The 19,095-nt window shown below is 43.9% G+C and overlaps 1 protein-coding gene across 1 annotated transcript in view; it reads right to left on the bottom strand.

Annotated features, from left to right (window-relative positions):
• MYO10 (myosin X) overlaps positions 1–19,095 on the bottom strand; it is a 256,624-nt gene that overhangs the window by 10,993 nt on the left and 226,536 nt on the right. Inside the window, exons 27-33 of the mRNA XM_055422243.2 lie at positions 15,697–15,940; positions 11,996–12,091; positions 8,964–9,057; positions 7,989–8,044; positions 5,319–5,461; positions 4,622–4,816; positions 3,426–3,583 (exon numbers count right to left, since the gene is read on the bottom strand). Coding sequence (XP_055278218.2) covers positions 3,426–3,583; positions 4,622–4,816; positions 5,319–5,461; positions 7,989–8,044; positions 8,964–9,057; positions 11,996–12,091; positions 15,697–15,940 — 986 coding nt within the window. The remainder of the gene's footprint in view (positions 1–3,425; positions 3,584–4,621; positions 4,817–5,318; positions 5,462–7,988; positions 8,045–8,963; positions 9,058–11,995; positions 12,092–15,696; positions 15,941–19,095) is intronic.

The raw sequence follows: 19,095 nt of genomic DNA on the forward strand, positions 1-19,095 counted from the left end.
AAGCCACCCGTATCTACCTGCACATGAATGGTTTTCATACGTCACAAAACACCTGCAGCTTGGGGATGGAGGTGGGAATCTAGCATTAATCATCTCAAGCACCAAGATATCCACAAGTGATGTTTCAGGACAAATTACACATTCCTGTTTTTCTTATACAGCTTATTCTCATTCTCTTTCTTTGGTCTGCATATATTTTCCTATGTTATTAAAAAACCTTCCCTCTGGAGATTGTTGGTGCTGTTGTTGAGTCACTAAGTAGTGTCTCAACAACCCCATGGCCTGCAGCACGCCAGGCTTCCTTGTCCTTCACTTCACTCTTGGAGTTTTGCTCAAACTCATGCCCATTGATGCCATCCAACCATCTCATCCTCTGTCATCCCCTTCTCCTCTTGCCCTCAATCTTTCCCAGCATCAGGGTCTTTTTCAATGAGTTGGCTCTTCACATCAGGTGACCAAAAGATTGGAGCTTCAGCATCAGAACTTCCAATAAATATTCAGGGTTTGTTTCTTTTAGGATTGACTCCCTTGATCTCCTTGCAGTCCAAGGAACTCTCAAGAGTTTTCTCCAACACCACAATTCGAAAGCACTAATTCTTCCACACTCAGCCTTCTCTATGGTCCAACTCTCATACCCACACATGGCTACTGAAAAACACATAGCTTTGACCATACAGACCTGTGTCAGCAAAGTGATGTCTCTGCTTTTTAAATATGTTGTCTAGGTTTCTCATAGGTTTTCTTCTAAGGAGCAATCTCTGGAAATTACATATACTTAAAAAATTAATAACTTCTCTTGCTAATTATTTATCCATAAGCCATTTGGCAAATCATGCTATCCTGGTTAGTAATTCATTTTAAAAATAGGAATTCCCTAGCTGTTCAGTGATTAGGACTCTGAGTTTCTACTGCAGGGGGCCTGGGTTTGATCCCTGGGTGGGAAACTAAGATTCTGCAAGCTGTGTGTGGTGGCTGCTGGAAAAAAAAAACAAAACATTTTGCTAGCTCTCTCATTGGTCTTTTGTATCATCCATCTGAAAATGACACTGTAATATGCTATCAGTGACGCTGTTCTTTCAGGACTGAGAACTCCTGAGATATAAGAGCTCCTCTCAGAGAATTTCACCATGTATTCATGTTCCTAAACCATTAATATGGGATCTGAAAAAGTCACAATGATTTTTAGAACTTTGAATCAACAGAAAAGTTGGAGGAGAGGCAATAAACCATTCTATTGTGGCAATTTCATTTCCACTATGAAACTCTGCCAGTAACACTCAACTGAAAACGAGAAGGAAATATGTTTTAATTCCTTTAAAAATCTGATATGGAAATAATTAGGGCAACCTGACTCATTTCTTAAGAAGCATTGTTTCCTATCTAAAAATTCTACTTACTTTTAAACATCTGATTTCAAATTAATTAAATGTATTTGTCTAAGTTAAGAAGTGCTTCTAAATGTTAAGAATCACAGTTTCACAGTTAAAAACTATTTACTCTTTCATGTTTGATTTATATAGTAAACAGAGGGGTAGATAAGATATAGCTTTGAAGAGAAAGTTCAGCTGAAATATGCTTTTTTCTTTCTTTTCTCCAAGAAAGCGTCAAAAAATTCATTTTTTTAAAGACAAGAAATGACATTATTAGTTTCAAGTGTTCCTAATGACATATCAGTTTCAAGGGTTCTCCAAACAGCTCTGCAGTTTATAGGATAATTGACTTGCAGGAATTTGACTCCAAATACCCAGAAAACATATTTTGGAATCAAGAGGCTGACTTGAATTTGTTGGGAAAGGTTGGGGGTGGGAGGAGAAGGGGACGACCGAGAATGAGATGGCTGGATGGCATCACCGACTCTGTGGACATGAGTTTGAGTGAACTCCGGGAGTTGGTGATGGACAGGGAGGCCTGGCGTGCTGTGATTCATGGGGTCGCGGAGAGTCGGACACGACTGAGCGACTGAACTGAACTGAACTGAATACCCTACCGATGTGTTACACCCTCTCCCACCTTTACAAAGGCACAGCTTCCTTCCTGGATCTGATGCATTCCTTTCCTTTGACATACATCAGTAAATAAATGCCTACCTCACTATCATTCTGGTATCTTTTCTGTCATAGCTCTGGCTCTTTCCTTCATATTGGAACCCTGTCCTCATGGAAAACTTGGAGCAACAGCCTAAAAATAATTCCCCTGACTTGCTTCTGCACCAGGGAGTAACCTGTTATGTGAACAATGCAACCAGAACATCCCATGTCTTCATTTCCATTCCTGGAAAATGAGCGCCGTGCCGTCATCCTTGTTCATGGCTGCCATTTAATCATTCATTCATTCAATATCTACTCAGAGCAAGTAATCTTATCAACAGAAAATCACAATTTAACAAGGTCAGTATTTGTCCACAAACTTGGGAGCTTCTTCTGTGAGTTTAGGGGCACCTTACAAGGATTCCAATTTTCTAGACCCATCTTGGGATTCTTCCCGGTGGTTCAGGGGTCAAGAATCCACCTGCCAAAGCAGGAGGCCAAAGTTTGGTCCCTGGGTCGGGAAGATCCCCTGGAGGAGGAAACAGCAGCCCACTCCAGTATTCTTGCTTGGAAAAGCCCATGGACAGAGTAGCCTGGTGGGCTATAGTCCATGGGATCGCGAAGAGTCAGACATGACTGAACACTAGGGATTAGTTTTAGATTATGGGCTCTTCACACAAGTGAATCCACTTGTGTGGTCTAGAAACAGTTGAGTGAAAGTAGAATTATTTTGTGACTCCTAGAAGGGCCCCGGAGAAGGCAATGGCAAGCCACTCCAGTACTCTTGCCTAGAAAATCCCATGGATGGAGGAGCCTGGTAGGCTGCAGTCCGTGGGGTCGCTAAGGGTCGGACACGACTGAGCGACTTCACTTTCACTTTTCACTTTCATGCACTGGAGAAGGAAACGGAACCCACTCCAGTGTTCTTGCCTGGAGAATCCCAGGGACGGGGGAGCCTGGTGGGCTTCTGTCCATGGGGTCACACAGAGTCGGACACGACTGAAGTGACTTAGCAGCAGCAGCAGCAGCAGCAGAAGGGCCCCTACTTGGGCTCAAGTGGAATCTATGACATGCGGGTTGTCCCCAACACAGGTCACACCACGTCCCTGAGACTGGAAAGCCCCCACCCCAAATTATAGACCACTGTCCCTCTGCCTACACAGTTCGACATCTGGGTTTGCCTCGGCGGCCATGCCTGACACCTCCCCAGAGACACGACAGCTTTAGCATCACATTCCACGTGCAGTCGAGCACTTAAGAGTTTTTAAAACCCGGGATGCACAAACATGAAATTGACCAAGAGTTAGTTTTGATTGCCGAGTGAAAAGGATGCTGGCGTCTTGGTGTTCTGAGGGTGAGAATCTGCGAGCTACCATGAACCACTGTGGCTGCTCTCACCTTGATATCCTGAATCAGCTGCTGCGTGGGGGTGTCAATTGGGGCCTTGGTGTCGGTCACGTTTTGAATGGCGCTGGACCACCTGGTGGCCTCGTTGAGCAGCTTGGTGTAGAGCCGGTAGCAGTGCTTGCGTCCATACACGGTGACGTTCCAGTAGCCTGTGAGAGCAGTGACACACACACACCAGTGGGAACCCTGGGGACCAAGGTGACATCCCGTACCAGAGTCCCAGAAATCCAGCACCCACATCGCTCCACCTAAGTCCCTTAATTATTTAGTTCAGGAGCTACTTGCTGACTGCTTCCTGCCCTGCACTAGATACCCAAAGTCACGTGGAGTTTACAGTTGAGAGGGAGAGACAAACATTAAAATGATAAGCCCAGAATCAAACATATAATTAGTACCATCTGCTCTAAAAGGAGCAGCAGGCATAAACTAAAGCCCGGGTTCAAGGCTCTAGAACAACAGTGGAACTCTTGCCTCAGATTTCTGACTTCTTCCCCCCCCCTTTCTGTTCCTTCTCTTCTTTTCCTTACAATTCTCCCTCCTCCCTTCAAAAGAAGCTGTTTATGCAAAGCAAGCAGTCCACATGTTCAGACACCAGTTGAAAGTGGAATGGAGTGATTTCAGTTAAAAAAATAAAAAAGTATTTTTTGAATGGAGTAACTATACTAAAAAAGCACAAAGTCACAACTAGCAACAAAAATCAAAATAAACAATCTAGAAACATCTTTCATAATACCCAAAGGGGAAAAGAAAAAGAAGCTCGTGTGACTGCTTTATATTCTACTGGGTTATGTTCACCGACACTCAGAATTTACCTTGTTTTTAGGCTGCATTATGACTCTCAGGGTGCAACGGTGAGAGAGACAAAAACACAAGCACAGGAAAACAAGGCATTCTACAGGAAAAGCTTTGTCTGTTTACATTTCATTGCCCTGAGAAGAATCTTTCTGCAACTCACTAAATCAGGACACTTTACTATGGCTGACATTATCAAGGGTTCAAATAGGTAACCATGGTCAGCCTCTAAAGAAAATTAAGCAAGGAAAGAGATATTTTTGGAGGGGAGAGGAGGGAATATACACATGCTAGGTGGGGACCTCGCCCCTTTGCTCTGAGCAAACCCGGAACTCCTACAATCAATCGGGCCATGTCTCAAGCATGATCAGCCCAAAGCATACTGCACTGCTTACCCGTCTCCTTAAAGATCTTCTCATCAGGTGGGACGACCGAGCAAAGACTATTGAGAACCAGGGTGCCCAACTTCAGAGCGTTCTTCTCCGAGCTCTTGTAGTAATCCAAGGAATTGTGCGTGAGCACAAACCACCGTTTCTTCAGTTTCAGGGAAGACATCTTCGGACTGTTTTTCACTTCTTTGTGCAACCACCCTGGAAAGACAGACTGAGGTGTTAATTCAAAACCAGAATGAGCAACATCTCATACCAGGTTGACAACTGGCTTACAAATGGGGTGTCTTTCTACACATCTGCTAGCAATGGCCACAATCCTTCCTTATTTGGTGATTTTTAACAACTCCAGCAGGCAAAATCATCCGAGGAGGAGGGGATATATGCATACATACAGCAGATTCAGTTTTGTACAACAGAAACACAACACGGTAAAGCAATTATGCTGTTGTTCAGTCACCGAGTTGCGTCCGACTCTTTGCAACCCCGTGGACTGCAGCACACCCCCCCTCCCTGTCCCTCACCATCTCCCCAAGTTTGCCCAAGTTGATGTCTATGAACTTGGACAAAGCAATTATACTCCAATTAAAAAAAAAAAAAAAAAAGGCAAAATTATTCAGAAAAGAGGCTCAAAATGGAAATGCGGCAGATACTCATGTAGATGAAAACAGGGCTCCTAAGTCAGAAAGCCTAAGGGCATCACCTCTCACTATGAACTCCTGGCCCTCCACTCTGGTGTCACCCTTGGACCTCTGCAGCAGCGTGATCCAGTGGTGCATCTCCTCCGGCGTGTCGGCGTTGCAGTGGAGCACTCGGTTGGCCGTGATGATCACGAATGAGTTGGGTCTGAGAGGCGGGGAGAGAAGGAAGCAAAACCACTTAGCTCCACTGAAACCGCCACCTCTACCTCTGTGTCAACCAAGACTGAACGGCTTTTTCCTGGCTGAGGGGTCACGGGGAGAAAAATGGCAGTGCTATTTGTATTTTCTGCTGAGGCGAACCTCGCTCATTTCTGCAGGATTTATTTCATGCCTCATTAACCGTTACACTTGGAGCAACACATTCTGAAAGGTCCTGGAAGAGAAACCATTTCTACATGCAAAACTTTCCAGACGAAATTCAGTTCCGGGCAGGCTAACCAAGGTGGCCGTGGGGGGAAGATTTTTTTTGGATGCCTCTCCAAAGTAAATTTCTTCCTGCCTTGGATAATATTTCTGTGGGTCGGTAATGAAATGTCAGACACCAGTAACAGAAGATCAGTGAACAGCTGTAAGTGGAACATCTTATACACTTGACTATGCCCGGAACAGAGAGCTACCTGGATCCATGACCTCAGTGTGAGCTGACAAGGGGGCCTTTTCCAGGCAGAGATAAATTAATAATGGAAATTTACTTTCTCCTGCATCTTTTTATCTGGCAATGCCCTGAATCTCTCATAGGACCTTGCTTCTATTAATTCTTAATCACTGCAGCTAGGGACTATGAACAACATTTTGCAACTTTTCAAATGTTTGCTGAAGCTAAGTGCTGCAAAAATTCAAGGAAAAGAAAGAGGAACAGGACTCTAGTAAAGACAGACAGGTGGTCCTTAAAAAAGATTTTTCTAGAGTCGGGAAAGGAGAAAGGTGAGCACTTGGGGAAGAGGGAAAAGCCAGGTAGGGATGGAAATTTCTCCCACAGATCACCACATGCCCAACGTGCCAGATGAAGGGGTTTAGAAGAGAGATGAAGGCAGGAACGTGACCGTCAGAATAAGGACCTGGGCTTTGATGACTGACATGACATGCACGTGTTCAAGGTTCCTGAGTCAGGTATGAGGAGGTGCAGGGTGACTAGCAGAAACAAAGAATATAGTTCAGAAAAGCCTTCGTGAACGGTGAGTGACGGACATCTCAGAACTCTCATTTGGCCCAGGAGACATGATTTTTGTTATCAATTTGAATTCATTTCTATTCTCTCTAAAGCAATGTTATTGAAGGCAGAAGTCAATTTCCACTCGTACTCAGAATTAAGCGGAGAAGCAAAGTAAAGATGGTAAAGATGATGGTCACTGCGTACAAAGACCCCTGAGATCACTGCCAAAGACGATCTGCCTTCAAAAAACAAAACTGAAAATATGCTAATTTTAAGGGCAGGTAAGGAAATAGATGGAAAAACAGTGGAAACAGTGTCAGACTTTATTTTTTTGGGCTCCAAAATCACTGCAGATGCTGATTGCAGCCATGAAAGTAAAAGACGCTTGCTCCTTGGAAGGAAAGTTACAACCAACCTTGATAGTATATTAAAAAGCAGAGACATTACTTTGCCAACCAAGGTCCGTCTAGTCAAGGCAATGGTTTTTCCCGTGGTCATGTATGGATGTGAGAGTTGGACTGTGAAGAAGGCTGATCGCCGAAGAATCGATGCTTTTGAACTGTGGTGTTGGAGAAGACTCTTGAGAGTCCCTTATACTGCAAGGAGATCCAACCAGTCCATTCTAAAGGAGATCAATCCTAGGTGTTCATTGGAAGGACTGATGCTAAAGCTGAAACTGCAATACTTTGGCCACCTCATGCGACGAGTTGACTCACTGGAAAAGACTCTGATGCTTGGAAAGGTTGGGGGCGGGAGGAGAAGGGGACGACGGAGAATGAGATGGCTGGATGGCATCACCGACTCTGTGGACATGAATTTGAGTGTACTCCGGGAGTTGGTGATGGACAGGGAGGCCTGGCGTGCTGTGATTCATGGGGTCGCGGAGAGTCGGACACGACTGAGCGACTGAACTGAACTGAACTGAAGGAAGGCATGTCAAGGAAAATAAATGACTGTGGTTTAACTTATTAATACTCTACATATAAACGTCCATCAAAATCCTTTTCCAGTTCATTATTAAAATACAGAAGGGGCAAGTTCACCCACCCCTGCGCTAGGACGCAAGCATTTTTTTCCTATATGAATCCCAAGTTTCTCCCTGTTTTCTTCTTGTTATTGTTTAATCGCCAAGTTGCATCTGACTCTCTTGCGACCCCAAGGACCATAGGCCCTTCTGTCCATGGGATTTCCCAGGCAAGAATACTAGAGTAGGTTGCCATTCCCTTCTCCAGGGATTGAACCCACATCTCCTGCATTGCAGGGAGATTTTTTACCACAGGGCCACCTGGGAAGTCCGTTTGTCTCTTTGACTGTCTAAATTACCTAATTTAATCCATGGTCTCCCCCACCCCTGATCCCCCGCACACCAAAGACACCCAGAGAGGAAGACCATGATTGTTGGAGCAGACCAGGTGGGAACACGAAGCCTGGAGTCATCTCCAAGGCCAGAGCGTAGAGGCCTGTGGGTGCCTGCAGATAATGAGCAGGTACTTTTGTTAACCGTCACACCTGAGCTTACCTATCTGGGCTGTCCGAGGCGCACACAGAATCGATCAGCCCCACATCCAAAGTGCCCTGGAAAGGAGTGAAAAATAGAAAAACTCAGAGTGTTGGAGTACAGCATGCATCATGATAACATCCCTAGATGATGCCTCTCCAAGCAGGCAAACAAGAAAGGCTCCTTCTTTTTGTGTTAACTGTGAAGTACTAGTTACCTGAGGAAACATTCCCCTTCATTCAGTACAGATAGTCTTGAGACAGGGCAGAATCTACGTCTACTCATTAAATAAATGATAAGCGAATCTTTCTGTCTTGTTCCTAAAATACTTTCAGTAAAGAGTGTTTACGAACTTCTTTCAAGCGTACCAATTTTCTGATTTATATTATGATCTATCTTGAATTTTATATTTAGATGAAAAGGAAACTACTTCTAAAATATGGTTTTGTGGCTCTGTTTATACGTGTCTGGGATAGAGTAATCAGTACATCTTTTGAAGAAAATATAATAAGCTCCCATGATTTCATAAAAATCGGAATTGTGTTCAAGATGGGCAAACTGTAATCTATTACTACTCACAATCTTCTATAATTTCTTGTTTTTCTACATGATTTTTACCAAAATGCTCCTGTTCCTCTCTTTCATCATTATAGTGTGTGTGCTTAGTTGCTCTGTCATGTCCAACTCTTTGTGACCCCATGGACAGTAGCCTTCCATGTCCATGCAAGACATGGCTCCACTGTCCATGGGGATTCACCAGGCAAGAATATTGGAGTGGGCAGTCATGCCCTCTAGAGGCTCTTCCTAAGCCAGGGATCAAACCTGCATCTCCTGCATTACAGATGGATTCTTTACCAACTGAGCCCCCTGGAAAGCCCAATTATTATACTATTACTTACTAAAACAAACAAACAAAAAAAAAAACCCATCCACGAGTTCCTGGTCCCCACTCCCCCCTCAGGATTGCCCCCTTCCACCCCACTGCAGCTCACATACCACAGCATTTTGTGGGTTTGCCTGCTCGTCATGCATCTCCCGAATCTCCTGGTCTGTGGATGCGTGGACCTGACTCAGCACACTGAACCACTGGCTGTGGGAAGGAGACAGTGAGGATTAAGGGATGGCCAAACTCTGCACTTACAAAACAGGGACACCCTTTTCCACCTCCCCTGAAAAAATGACATATCCTCTGAGCAACTTTAACTTGCCTGTTACTCACAGGTAAATGCAGATATCCTACTACCAAAGGAGCAAGGGTAGAACAAACAGCCAAGGTACCTTGAAGTACCATCTGATGCAACTTCCGATCAGTGGAAAAACCCTTTTCTCTGGCCCTACATTCACATGGACATTTAATGGTGATGAAAATGAGTTTCTAGAGAAATTGGCAGCAAGAAATGAAACCCTCAGTTCTACCCAAAACCCTTCGGTCAAGAGTCTTTACTGAAGATATTATTTATAACCCAGGGAACATTCAAGTGCCTTCTCGGTTTTAAAAAGTATATTCTGAGATAAGAAGGCCTATAATATAAGAGCATCATCTCGCGTGTCTACTTTCCCTACCCAATCCCAGGATGAGGTTTCCAAACACATGATAGGATTTCAACCTAGGTGCATAAAACCACAGGAGAGTTGGAAATAGAAAACAAATGCCTAATGTAGGAAATTATTTTGAGTAGAGAACTCTTCTGTATTTATTTCAAAGGTTTTTGGTACGTCCAGCCTCATCAGATTCAGATAATGAAGGAAAACAGGTCAATTCCAGAAAAGCAGAAAAAAAGTTATATTGTAACTAGAAACACAATACATGCTTGAGAAAAATGACTACGCATATCCAGTTGTCTGTTGGCCCGTCAATCTATCCATCCATTATTCACTAAGCGGCTACAAGTGAGAGGTACCGAATGTGAGATTCCAGGACATCCTTCTCCTGCAAGGGGCTGATCAGACACATATACACACTCCTGCAACTAAAGCTGAAAGTGCTTGGTATCCAATGGCATATTTAAGTAAAACAATATCTATATTTAAAGGTAAGTCATGCAAATTACTTAAAACAAAGCACTAAAATCTTCTGTGATTCCTAAAGCAGAAACATGTAATGAAGCTTGAAAATACTCAACACACAGAGACTCTTAGGGAGACCAATGGAAACATTTTAATATGAATTTGTTCATCAACTCTAGTTAACCCAAAGGCAAAACTTCAGTCATTGCTTTATAAAGCTCAAAAACATCCCAAGTAAAACACTAAGCAACGTATACATTTAAAATGTAGGCCAATGGGATCAGACAGATACACACACACACAAATAAAATTTGCTCTGGCTTCCATCTGTACAGGTGACCCCCTCAAATCTAAAAAACCTCTTCTCCTAAATCAAGTACAACTTAGAATCTGAAAAAGAATTTGTAAAAATGTTTTGCACTGGTCAGGGCAAAAAGTCCTTGGCTTCAATGCTCCAAATGTTAAATTTAGCAGGTTCATTATGGCACAAAACACACAGGGCTGCTGCCAAATGCTGGGTCTATAATTCAGTTGCAAAGCCGTGGGCATTCCCTGGACCGCAGAAAACCACACGTGGTCTCCAGGAGTCCCAGACAGAATGATGGGGCTGTAATTCCAGGTCTGCTTGTTTTTCCAGCATGTGTCATGATTTATGGATCTGAGCAGGGGTTTTAGTTCGTTCCCATGGGAAGAATTATTTTCTTTGCCCTTAATGTTGCTGCCATGGTGTTGTATCAACACAGAAACATCCAAAGGGCAAGGGGTCATAAAGGCCCCGAGAACTCTCTGGAAGATTCTAGTGGTTTCTGAGCTGACAAGCGAATTCTCCAGGCAAGAATACTGGAATGGGTTGCCATTCCCTTCTCCAAGGGATCTTCCCAATCTAGGGACTGACCTGGGTTCTCCTGCATTGCAGGCAGATTCTTTACCATCTGAGCCTCCAGGGAAGCTCTGAAAAGTGAAGAACACTGGCCAAAGGATGTCACCCTCATAAATTTGAAGGAATTTTGTGGCATTGCTCAGATGAGCATTTTGAGCTCAGACGAGTTCTTTTTGTTGGCACTGGATGACAGGCAGCTCCGACCTGACCCGACACACCCAGAAAGCAGCAGGGACAGACAAGGCTCTCCTGAGTGATCCTGCCACAGGTCATACTGAGGGGCAAACCCCAGTCCTTAATTGGTGCCCATTGGCATAACAATGGACATCGAGGTTCAGGAAAGTCAGATAACTTGCCACAGCCAATAAGACACCACTGTCTCCTGAGCTCAGTCATAAGTCTAAGCTCCTAACAGAGGCTTTCTGCCTCTGTTCAACAGAACTGAGCGTGACTTACTTTACAGATTACACTAGCTTTTCTCTGTACCTCGGTCTCCTACTCTGTAAAATTGGATAACAGGAACTCCTGCTACCCTGTCAGGTTGTTGTGAGAATTAAATGAGTTAGTACACGTGAAGCATTTTGAACACTGCTTGAACTGTAGTAAGTTCCCTCTAAGTGTTAACTAACTCTCCATCCACAGAATTCTTCACTGTCACAGCCTTAATTAAGCACCCTCCCCAAAGCCACAATCCTGGCATTTGTTAAAACAGCCAGTGGTGAATGTTCCTGCTTTTTCAACCCTTAAGCAAACAGAAGCTGCTCCCTTCCAAAGCTCAGAAGCTTCCAGAAGGTGGCTTTTAGCTGTGTGTAGGAGCGCAGTTTCCTTATGCTGCCGGTGACAATAAAAGCCTGAGTGGACCCAACAAAGGGTCTGTCCAGTGGCAAGTGAAGCTGGAAATCCAAGTGCTTTGTTACTGTAACAGACATAAAGCCCAATGACAGAGCCCCCGGGAGACAAGTGTGCAATACATTCAGCTCTTCCGACTCAGTCCTTCAACCCTCCTAACAGAAATACCCAACTAGAAAAATCAACTAAGAGCTTTTCAGGGCTGGCCAGCTCAACAGGGACCCATGTGACATCCAGGCCGGCAGAGGAACGAGGATGCAGTTACGATCAAGTTGACAGCGCAACGCCTCACCTGGCGTCTTCCGGGGACTCAGCGATCAGATGGAAGGTCCTGTCGGCCATGATGATGTCAATCCCGTTCTCTTTGCTGGTGTTATCTATGATCTCCCTGCAGGGGAACACAGGCACCCAACGCGGATCAGGAACAGAGAATGAATACTTAAGGAGGGGCAAGAGGAGAAATTTCACAGTAACTGAAAAATCCGACACCAATCCTTCAGCCTTTTCACTCTGAGAAATGATGAAGGGGCCTCTGGGGGTGGGAGATTCCTTCCTGCTCGAAAATGGGGGGTCTACTGGGGGGGTGTGGAGAGGTGGGAATGGAGTTGGGGGGCATCCTTGACTTCTCCAGGGAGGGGCCTCTCTTCTCCCACTGGCCCATCCAAGGCCCACCCAGTTCAGGTGCCCCAGTCTGCCTGTACCTTCCCCTGGCTCCCCCACTGCTCTATAAAGGACCCCACATTGCAGCCGCTCTGCAAGAGTTCTTTCATTCATCCCAGTATTCCACCAAGGTTTAAGGCCACCGCTAACACCTCTGACTTCCTCTAGTAAGGAAGGGCACACTATTTCTACCAGGGGCTTCGGGGTGAAGAGCAGGACTTGAGTGTTTCTAGATCTCAATTCTACCTTGATCTGATCCTAACATTCTTAAACAACCCTAGAGGTTCAAACTCAGTGGACCAGGCTAAGAAGAGCAGGGTAAAACACAAGCAGCTGTTTGCGGCGGCAATCTCCTTGATGAAAAAGGGTGCTAGGGATACAGACAGCTTGCTTTGACAGCTGAAGCAGCACAACTCTTTCCAGTAAAACACTTATTTTACAACTAGAACATTCAGCAGTCCACTTAGAAAAAATAAATACGGTATGACCTTTTAGCTAGAATCACTGAGATGAGATTTCTTAAAGGAAATCAACCCTGAATACTTATTGGAAGGACTGATGCTGAAGCTAAAGCTCCAATCCTTTGGCCACCTGATGCGAACAGCCCACTCACTGGAAAAGACCGTGATGCTGGGAAAGATTGAAGGCAGGAGAGAAGGAAGCGACAGAGGATGAGATGGTTGGATGGCATCACCGACTCAATGGACACGAGTTTGAGTGAACTCTGGGAGATGGTGAAGGACAGGGAAGCCTGGAGTGCTGTAGTCCCTAGAGTTGCAAAGAGTTGGACATAACTTGGCAAGTGAAGAACAACTAATATAAAATATTTTGAAAAGCCAAGATCAGAATTCACACAGGAGTCTGTGGTGCCCTCTCAAGAGCGGAAGAGAGAGGCGACCCTGATCGGGGAGCGACCAGACGGTGTCTGATACTGCAGCCTCTCCAGCAGGGTGACAATTTTCAGGGGAAATCTAACCAGACCACATCATTCCAGACCAGCCCCTTAGATTCCTGGGAACTCAGTTACCTTGTGTATAAAATGAGTGGGTGCCGTGGTTCTGAGCCACAGCAGGTCCACCGGAATCCTGGGGAACATTTAGAAAACTCAAGAGTTTTTCAGGGTAGAACCCAGGGACCTGCATTTATAAAAAGCTTCCCTGGAAATGATGATACTGTCAGGGTCTCAATAAACACAGCCTGTCAACTACAGGATAAATGAGGCAGCACCTCCAATAACAGACGGGGAGTGAAAGAAAAGATGAAGGGGATGGAATACAAATTGAAAGCAGTTTGAGAGATCCGTCAACTGATCAAAAACTATGAACCTTATTTGGATTCTGATTTGAAGAAAGAAACCAACCCGAACCAATAACACTATCACCTCCATTTATAAGATAACCGGGGAAATCTGAATAATGACTAGAATTCAGATGACAGAAGGAGTTCGTGTTCCTTTTTAAATGTGATAATAATATTGTGATTATATATTTTAAAACGTCTTAAACTTTAAGTGAATACCAAATATTCACAAATGAAATTATATGGGTAGGGCTTGCTTTAAAAATGTAGTTTGGGGAATTCCCTGGCAGTCCGGTGATTAGGACTGGGTGTTTTCACTGCCATGGGTGGGGGTTCAAACCCTGGTTGGGGAACTAAGATACTGTGAGTCACACAGCTCAGTCAACCACAAAAAAAGTGTAATTTGCAGGGGGGAAAGAGCAGTGTGGGATCATAAATGAAACACTGCTGCCTGGGAGTGGGTGACCACTGAACACTGAGCAATGAGCACACGAATTTCATTCCAGTCTCCAACCGATGCTTGCCTATGACTGAAATTTTCTATAATACAAAATATATATTTTTTATATAATAAAATACAAAATGAAGAAAACCTTATGATGGTGAAACCTTAGCCACTCATTGCCTTCTCTCTACAGAGCATGACCAGCAGCTGAAGAACACTTCCTTACCTCTGTAATTTCTACAGAACACCTGGAGAACAGGGCTCTGTTAAGCATTTATTTGCTATACAGCGAGCAGCAAAAGGAACATCCATCAAATTTACACTGGTGAAATTCACGACCGTAATTGTCTCTCTCAGCCTCCTGGCATCTGTGAGCCCCTCTGCCTATGGGGTGAAGAGAGGACCATTGTGGTACATGCGGCAGGGGAAAACTGCAGGAGGCTCAAAGCTGGGCCATGCTGCAAACACTTGCAGGACTCAGATCCATATTTCCATGAACCCATCTGACTATGGAACATGGGCTCCTCCTAAGGAACCCCAAAGGGGCAGCCTGGAAAGTTCAAATACTCTGCTGTTTGCATTTCATTGTTTGTCCTTAAAATTAAATACATAATTGATTAAATTCTCCACTTTTCAATGAACCATGTTCCAAAGTTCCTCACGCTGGTTGAGTAGAAACGGGATGTCATTTTTTGGTCTCATGAATTCAGGGGTTAATTCCGTCTCTCAAAGCTTATTTTTACCCATTTTCTAAACATACATGATTGCTCAGTTTGAGTGGGGAGTAGCTACATGCCATCCCCAAATTTTATGCTCAGTATTTAGTTACCCAAGAAAACCAGCTACTCCTTAATTCTCAGTATTTTCTGAAAACCTTACTTAATTTTTACCAAATACAATAGGCCCTCAACAGTTCAAAGCTTTGATTCATAAGAACCAGGAAGAAGGGAATTCCCTGGTGGTCCAGTGGTTAGGACTTGGTGCTTTCATTGCCATGGGCTGGGGTTCAATCTCTGATTGGGGAACAAAGATTCCACAAGTTGAGTGGTGTGACCAAAAAAAACCCAAAGGTGGCAGAAAAAGGAGGGTGTTAGATCAAATCCCAGCTCTGTTGCTCTCATTGTTGGCATGAAGAGCCTAGGAATCCCAGCAAAGGTGGGACACAAATGATTCATTTCACACCCCTCCAGATGGACTGTCCGCTCCCAGGATAGCCATCTGTTGGCTACAGTTGGGCGTGGGAAGAAATAAAAGTGATAGGCTGATCCATAGAAGGATGACAAGATGCTCAACCAATGGATCAATATCCACACCATGTGTAGTGTGTATGGCCAATCACATTTCCAACAGGTTAGTTCTATGTTCAGCGAGCATCTTATAACCCAGAGCTGAATGTTTGAAAACTCAAGTGAATTTTCACAGATGGTCTTATTTCTCTGATTTCCTAATAATTCAACCCACTGAAAGGAATGGTGAGGACTCTCGATAACCTCCTAAAACCTACTGCTTCAAAGAGCGTGTCCCAGCCTGGAGTCAGAGACCTACGTGATGAAGCAGCCCCAAGCCCCTGCCAGGGCTCATCAACATACTTGGCCGCCCGGACCTCCACGGTGCCCTTGAGCTTCTCCTCACTGTCGTTCTCGAAGTACATCAGCTTGGCCTGGCGGAGGACGAACCAGCGCTTCTTCCAGTTTCTCCTGGACAGGGTGGAGGAGCCGCCGCCCTTCTTGTGCAGCCAGCCTTGCTTGAGGGCCTCCTGCTTGGAGCGAAACCACAGGAACGTCTCGTCCTTGAGTACACACCAGCGGCGCTTCCAGGAGTTCATGAGGCCACCTGTCTCCCCAGGTTGGGGGGGAAGGGAGGGGTTTAAGGAAAAGTCCATCAAGTTGGATGTTAAGATCAGTAGGTCTTAAGGTTCAGCCCATCCTTAACTTTGCACCAAATGTCCTCCCTTCAGACATGCCCCCAACGATGGAGCATAGCGCTGCAGGGTCATGTTCAGAAGGCATGAGGCAGGGACCACACTGGCTCGCTTGAATTACATCAGAAGCCTTCCTGGGACTTCCTGGGTGGTCCACTGGTTAAGACACTGCACTTCCACTGCAGGGGGACACAAGTTCAGTACCTGGTCAGGGAACTAAGATCTTGCACACCATTAGATGCAGCCAAAAAAAGAAATATAATCTTTCCATATTTCCAAAGAAGTTCCTACTCACTTAGCTTAGAAATCTTGGTGAGGAGCTTAACACCAAGACCACAAAGGGACTGCTATTATAACCCTGGAGTGATGCAGGACCATGGGGGTTGGGGCAGAGGGTAGGGGAGAACCATTTCCATACTTATGGATCGTGTTTCTGTCCAGACACCCCAGGGAGGGGAAATCAGTTTAAAACTGTGTCCGAGTTAACACTTTCCTTCTTAGTTTAGTCAATGTGAGGAACAACATCTATAAGATTCCGGAGTTCAGCAATAAACTCTAACTTACATAGGAAAATAACATGTCCCTTTTCCCAATAAACATCTTTTTAGAGAAAAGCATCATTATCTGAAAATAGTTTACATATACAAGGTATAAAATTTAGACTATGAAACAAAGTAAGACTCCAAACTGTGATAGCACCGTGAACATGAGAATTCAGCTGTAATTTCTTTCATGCAAATAAACCTGGTTGAAGGAAACTAGACCAGGATATACAGATATTATCTTTTACAACATAAAAAATATTTCTAATAGTCTTCCAGCAGGATAATTCTATTATTCTTAGATTCCCAAGACATTCAAGAGTGACATTTTGCCACCACGAGTCAAGAATCTGTTTGAAAAAATCCACCAAAGAATATCACATCTACTTCAATAACTGTAAAATGTCCATAAGCTATCTCTTTGATCCACCAGTAACAGAAATAAAATATCAAAATGTGGATACTGAAAATGAATATAGAGGAAATGCTTTCCTTTTACAGATTAGAAGTATATTTAAAACAGACATTCTCAGATTAATTTTTTCAATGGCTGCTCAGTGATTACAGATCTCAGTCTCACAGTGGAACAAGAGAAGCAAAGATAACACTGGTTTGTGTGCGCGTTGCAGAGCACACACGTTTCGCTGACTTGTACAGACGACAGCCCTGTCTCTTATCTACGGAACGTCCTGCTTACCTAGCTGAGAAGCCTTTGTGATCATGCCAAGCACCAGAGCTGTTTCCTAACAAACAACAAACTTGCCAGGGACTCCCAGAAGAAAACTTCTTTTCCCTCTTGATTTGTGGCTTTAATCTAAGTTTCTCAAAATAAGCCAAGAGGAAACTGTAGTATAAAGTTATCCTATTATCTTATCGTCTTTGAACGATAAGGGTTATTCACAGTTGTTTCAGAGACACAGATTAATAGTCATCACCACCAGTCACTCTGATATGCTCCCGTTATTGATGGGGCTCACGCCCAGCCCTCCGTTCCCCATTCCGGGGGCTCCCTTTGTATTTCATCTAGAGAATCTGATGAGTGTTCTTAGTTTCCTCACTGTAAGCACCTTCAGGAGGTCATTAGGATGGTGCAAACTGATTCACACTCACAAAATATAACCTGGTGGTTAGATGTGCCTTATCACTCGTTTCTTTGAAACTTTTGGTCACAACTTAAAGCCTTATTAAACATCAAACGACAATGTATTGGAGATTAAATGGTGACGCAGTTACACAATAATTTGTTTTGTTAAGAGATGAGTTTGTCAAATGTTTACTTGCTTACCTTCTTGAGCTCTTAACATTTTAATGTTGGGATCTGAGTGCTCTGAATGTATACTTAATTTTTCATAATCTTATTTGTTTTAATCAAGACAATTATATAATAAATGAATGCCATATATTATAATTAAGAATGATTTAAGGGGATTTTAAAGCTAATTTAGAGAACTAGATTAATTAAGGGTTGAGGAAAATACAAGAATAATAAAAACTTATCTTTATTCTGGGAAATGCATGAGAAAATCTTAAAATGCTATGATTAGATATGAATTACATTATTAGACTCTGCTTTTGTGATGACATTTTTTTTTCTCATCCAATGAACACTCGATTATTTGGTTAGAATTCCTCAATCCTTTTCATCCCAACGCAACTACAAGAATTTCCATCAAGTACCTTTCACCAATAGGAAGATCACCCCGAAAACAAACCTGGAGGTTTCCATGAGCCCTTTGAGGCTGAGAACAGCAGAAATTTGAAAAGTAAGTGACTGACGTTAGCAGCTACACAGATGTCAGGGAAGGAAAGTGAAGTAGCAAAAAAGAAACCAAGTTAAAAGGAAAAAAAAAATAAACACACAGAAAAAGTATTAAGGAGAACAAAAGAGATATGAGAAAATAAAAATATACCAAAAGAAAAGAAAAGTAAAGGCAAAGCACAGAAACAAAGGGCCAGAGAAAACACAAAGAACTGAAACCATCTGGGGAGGGTGGGTCTTGTTATCTCCACTGGACCCACAAGACTTGGCCTCTCCCTTGCTTCAGTCCAGGGCCCAGCGAGAAACCAGACAATCCCCTCTTTGGATGACCTACATAAAACTGGTGATGACTATGGCTTCTCCCGATCCCTCTCACTGATTGGGAAGTCAAGGTCGAGAACACGAATAAGCCACAGGGGCGAGGTCCTGATTAAGTACTTTTCCAGAAGGAGGGTGCTTCAAGGTCCCCGAGCATTAAGGTCCAGTTCGATACATTCCAAGTTCCACGGCAATGAGAAAAGATAATTAAAATTCTCATCACGAGCAAGGGACAGACAGTAGGTGTCACAGGCAGTCCAAGCCAGGGGCAGCCCACTCTCAGATCTTTACTTTTCTGTGTATAAGACATCCCTCCGGGGTCTCTAAGACATCCCTGCAAGAGGCAAAAATGCAGCTTTATCATTGTAATGGGTTGCACCAACCACAGCGGCAGCACACAAGTGTGTCTGTTCACGTGTAAGAAAGAGAGAGGCGGGGAAAAGATGTA

Source organism: Moschus berezovskii, chromosome 18, assembly GCF_049115385.1.
Source record: "Moschus berezovskii isolate FMDL1 chromosome 18, NW_MosBer_1.0, whole genome shotgun sequence".
NCBI classification, from domain to species: domain Eukaryota; kingdom Metazoa; phylum Chordata; class Mammalia; order Artiodactyla; family Moschidae; genus Moschus; species Moschus berezovskii.